This window comes from Sceloporus undulatus, chromosome 1 (assembly GCF_019175285.1).
Source record: "Sceloporus undulatus isolate JIND9_A2432 ecotype Alabama chromosome 1, SceUnd_v1.1, whole genome shotgun sequence".
Lineage (NCBI taxonomy): Eukaryota > Metazoa > Chordata > Lepidosauria > Squamata > Phrynosomatidae > Sceloporus > Sceloporus undulatus.
In genome coordinates, this window is record NC_056522.1 from 96,284,634 (window position 1) to 96,289,334 (window position 4,701).

General features: G+C 48.4%; 1 protein-coding gene across 1 annotated transcript in view; it reads left to right on the plus strand.

Moving 5' to 3' along the window:
- The first annotated feature begins 1,052 nt into the window (after positions 1–1,052).
- The window catches only part of MOXD1 (monooxygenase DBH like 1), a 59,920-nt gene continuing 56,271 nt past the window's right edge, over positions 1,053–4,701 (plus strand). The window contains exon 1 of the mRNA XM_042445278.1: positions 1,053–1,415. Coding sequence (XP_042301212.1) covers positions 1,125–1,415 — 291 coding nt within the window. The 5' untranslated portion in view covers positions 1,053–1,124. The remainder of the gene's footprint in view (positions 1,416–4,701) is intronic.

Here is a 4,701-nt window from a genome sequence, read left to right on the forward strand (position 1 = left end):
GGTCCTGGAACAGGAGGACCACCTCTGGTCAGACTGAGGTAAAAACACCCAAAAATGTCATCCAGGGCAGAAGAAGGTGGAAATGGAGGGACGGGTCCTGGAACAGGAGGACCACCTCTGGTCAGACTGAGGTAAAAACACCCAAAAATGTCATCCAGGGCAGAAGAAGGTGGAAATGGAGGGACGGGTCCTGGAACAGGAGGACCACCTCTGGTCAGACTGAGGTAAAAACACCCAAAAATGTCATCCAGGGCAGAAGAAGGTGGAAATGGAGGGACGGGTCTTGGAAAAAAAGAAGGACCACTTCTGGTCACCCTGAGGAAAAAAAAAATCCTACTAGAAATGTCCATTCTCCTGGATTGGAGAAGGTGAAACTGAAGGGACAGGTCTTGGAAAAGGAGGACCAACCTCTGGTCACTCTGAGGAGAAAACACTCCTAGAAATATAGACATGCCATGGTGATGCTCCAAATGGGAGACCTTCTGGAATTCCTCCTGGGCAGAAGAAGCTGGAAATGGAGGGGCAGGTTCTGGAAAAGGAAGGCCACCTCTGGTCACTCTGAGGTTAAAAAACCCCCAAAATGTCATGGCATGCTTCGTATTGATGCTTCAAATGGAGGGCCGTTTTGGAATCCCTCCTGGACAGAAAGAGGTGGAAACGGAGAGACAGGTCTTGGAACAGGAGGCCCATGTCTGGTCACCCTGAGGTCAAAACACTCCTCTAGCAATGTCCATCCTCCTGGATTGGAGAAGGGGTACTGGGGGGACAGGGCTTGGGGAAAAGGAGAACTCTCTCTCAAGTGGTGCTCCAAATGGGGGGGCCCTCTGGGAGCCCCTCCTGGGCGGAGGAAAGGGGAGAGGGAGGGAGACGAAGGGTGTCCCTGCCTCCTTTCCTGGAGGGCAACCACGAAGGAGGGGCGGGAAGCAGCAGCAACAGCAGCAGCAGCAGGAGGAGGAGGCCGTGTCCCGCCCCGAGGGCGACCCTCCTCAGCCGCCGCCGCCGCCGCCTCTCCTTCCTCCTGTTGCTGCTGCTGCTGCTGCTGCTCTCTCTGGCTGAGCTGAGGCTCCCTCCCTCCCAGCCTCTCTGACTCGACGGCAGCCCTGCTGCTGCTCCGCGGGAGGAGGATGCGCCTCTTCTTCCCCCTCTGGCTCTGGCGGCCGGGGCTCCTTCTCCCGCTCCTCCTTTTCCCGGGGCCGGGGCTGCTGCTGGGGGCCCCGGAGTTCCCGCACAGCGCCGTCCTGGACGGGGCTTCCCGCTTCCGCCTCTCCTGGGCTCCCAGGGGCTCCGGCGCCCTGGCCTTCCGCCTGGAGGTCCGCACGGGCGGCTACGTGGGCCTGGGCTTCTCCCCGACGGGAGCCATGGCTTCGGCAGACCTGGTCCTCGGGGGCGTCGAGCGGGGGAAGCCCTACCTTCAGGTGAGCCCTCCTCCTCCTCCTCCCGAGAGGGCCAGGCCGGCTGCTTCTTGGGCTCCGAGGGCAGGACCTTCTTCGGGAAAAAGGGAGGACGGGATCAAAGAAAAGCGAGAAACGCTCCTGGAAATGTCCATTTAGGCTTCTTGGTTAGGCTCCAAGTGGAGGACTTTGGGGGCAAATGGAGGACAGGAGCAGATCAAAGCTAGAAACGCTCCTAGAAATGTCGATCCAGGCTTCTTTTAGGCTCAAAGTAGAGGACTCTTTGGACAAATAGAGGACAGGATCAAAGAAAAGCTCCAAACGTTCGTGTCCCTCTAAATCCAGGCTTCTTAGTCAGGCTCCTAGCGGAGGACCTTTGGAAGAAATGGAAAAGCTAAAGAGGCCCCTAGAAATGCCAGTCCCGGTTTCTTAGTCAGGCTGCTATTGGGAGGGCCTTTGAGGGATTCCTCGCGGACTGGTGGCTGAGATGTAGGACGTGTCCTGGAAAAGGAGGACGCCTGGTGGCCCTGGGCGAGGGGAGGCTGCTTTATGGGAGGAGCCGCACCAGGCGGAGATGCCCCTTGGGCAAGAAGTCACACTCTCTCAGCCTCAGAGGAGGGCGAGGGCAAACCCCCCTGAAGACAGCTTGCCAAGGAAACCCTAGGATAGGCTCACCATAAGTCCAACATGACTTGGAGGAGGCCCATAACAACAAGAAATGATAAGTAAGCGGGGGGGGGGGGTATTTTCTTTGCACATTAATTAAAAAAATGTGAGGGAACCCAAAGCCCAAACCCTCCTCATTTAGGACGCTGGGCTGGAGTTGTTCACTGTGAGAGCCCTCTGTGCATGGTCAGAAATGCTGTTCTCTTCTCACGAAGGTCATTCCTAAAATAGACCATGCCTTTGTTGGTGTTTAAATATTAGGAAGCACTTCTTTCCTGTAAGAGCTGTTCTACAGTGGAAGAGAGAGCCACAGAAGGGGCTGGATTCTCTTTTTTAGGGGTTTGTGTGAGAAACAGAGGTGGGTCTTTCAGTTGTGTGTGAGAATGTCAATTGAAACTTAAAACCTTGTAGGTATGGGGATGAGGTGACAAGTTCACTTTTAACTATAGTTGCTGGGGTGGGGAACAACCAAGCAGAAGGAAGCCACCTTATGGCGGTTTGTGACAAGGAAGGATGGGGTATTAAGGTTTGATCCATGGCATCATGCTTGAGACGATTTCTCCAAGTGTGCTTCATTTCATCTCCTGGTGCTGATAGGCCTATTTCAGAAGAGGAAAGACCAAAGAAGTGTAAAGTGTACTGATACTTTTCATATATATATATATATGAGTTTTCTATCTTACCATTAAATATAGAGGCAATATTTCTTATATGTTACTAGCATTAAAATATGCCATGGTGTTCAGGTGATCCCTGGTAGGTGTGACATTTTTAAGGGTTGGCACTCCCACACTGACAAGAGCAGAAGGGTTTAAATGGTTTTAAACATGTGAAATCTTTTATGCCCCAGGGCTGAATCCTGGGAGTATATAGGTCTGGGTGCTTTTGGACACAATCTGGAACCATTTCAGTCCTACAGCAGGGATGGACAAAATGGCAGTCTTGTTGGACTCCAACCCTAGATCTTGTTGGATTGTACACCCCCCCCCCCCCAAAAAAAATCCCTCACTATTGGCTAGGCTGGCTAGAACTAGGCTGGCTAGTTTCAGTCCAACAACTTCTGGAGCACTGCACTTCATCCGGCCCTGCAGTAAAGAGGCAAACCTTCACATACGTGTATAGGTCCTACCTTTCTGTCTTCGTCTCACATTGACATAGCAATCTTGTGGTCCTTATTAAGTAAATGTGGCCGTGTTCAGGGGTACAGACTTCTGAAGTATGCATAAAATTGCAGCTCCCAATTTAATCATTTTAATGATGACAGACAAGCTGCAGCATTCACTTGAATGCTGCACAAATTGTTCAAGCAGGAGCTCCATCAGGAATCAGTGTTGCCAGTAATGAAATAGCCACACTCTGTTTCCAACTATTTGTTGGTAGATAAGCACAATAATTGCTGAAACAAGTGACACAGTAGAAGCAGCAACTCTGTGCTTGGAATTAGTCCACAGTTCATATTTTGTGCCACTATAAATCACACAGGTCCTGAGAGCTGGCTCTGCAGTCCTTACATATTTTAAACTTGTCTGGGTCCTCAACACAAAAACGGTGACTCTATTACATGATGTACTACAGATACAACCTCAGAACAGTTTCTAATGTGTGCAGTGCACTCTGCAGGATTACTTATATATACTTATCCCTGCCCATTTCTTTTTATGTACAAAGGGGCTATATGATCAAGCACTCCCAAGATGGACTGTCTAAGAGAAATGTGATTCAAAGAACATTGGACAGTTCCTGAATATGTCAAAGCCTGGACTATATTCACCTAGTATTTCATGCTTCCTTCCATTCACAACAATTTCTTCTTACTTTTAACTGAGATAGGTTGCACTTACAAATTTAGAATTCTAGAGAAGTAAAATGTGAAATTGATTTTAAAAAAAACACAATCAGAATTTTCTATACCAAATAATTAGAAGATAGATGATTTAAAAAAAAAAAAACAAATTGTAGGATTTTTGGCCTGACATTTTCTAGATATATTTACCATGTTAGTGGGGGGTGATGGGAGTTGTAATCTGATAGCTGAAGGGCATCAGGTTCGTGAACACTGCTATACATTCTTTTGATGTTGTTAATTGCTGGCAAGTTGACTTTGACTGATGGCAACCTCATGAATGAGAGACATCCCAGTCACTCTGTTATTAACAGCCTTGCTCAGGTCTTGCAGAATCAAGGGGGTGGATTATTTGATTGAGCCTACCCATCTGTAATGTGGTCTTCCTCTTTTCCTACTGACCTCTACTTTGCTAAGCGTTGTTGTCTTTTCTTGGAAGTCATGTATTCTCATAATATGGCCAAAGTACAATGGTCTCAGTTTAGTCATCTTGGTTTCCAGGGAGAGTTCAGGTTCAATTTGCTCTAGGACCCATTTCTTAGTCTTTTTAGCAATCCACAATATCTGCAGAACTTCTCCAGCACTACATCTCAAATGAGTTGATTTTCTTCCTGTCTGCTTTCCTCACTGTCCAGCTTTCACAACCATATGTAGTAATGGAAATAAATAAATAGCCGGACAAAGCTAACTTTAGTATTCAGTGATATATATTTACACTTCAGGACATTATCTAGTTCCTTTATAGATGCCCTTCCAAGTCCTAGGGGCCATTCACATTACAGTTTACCCCGGTTCTGAAAT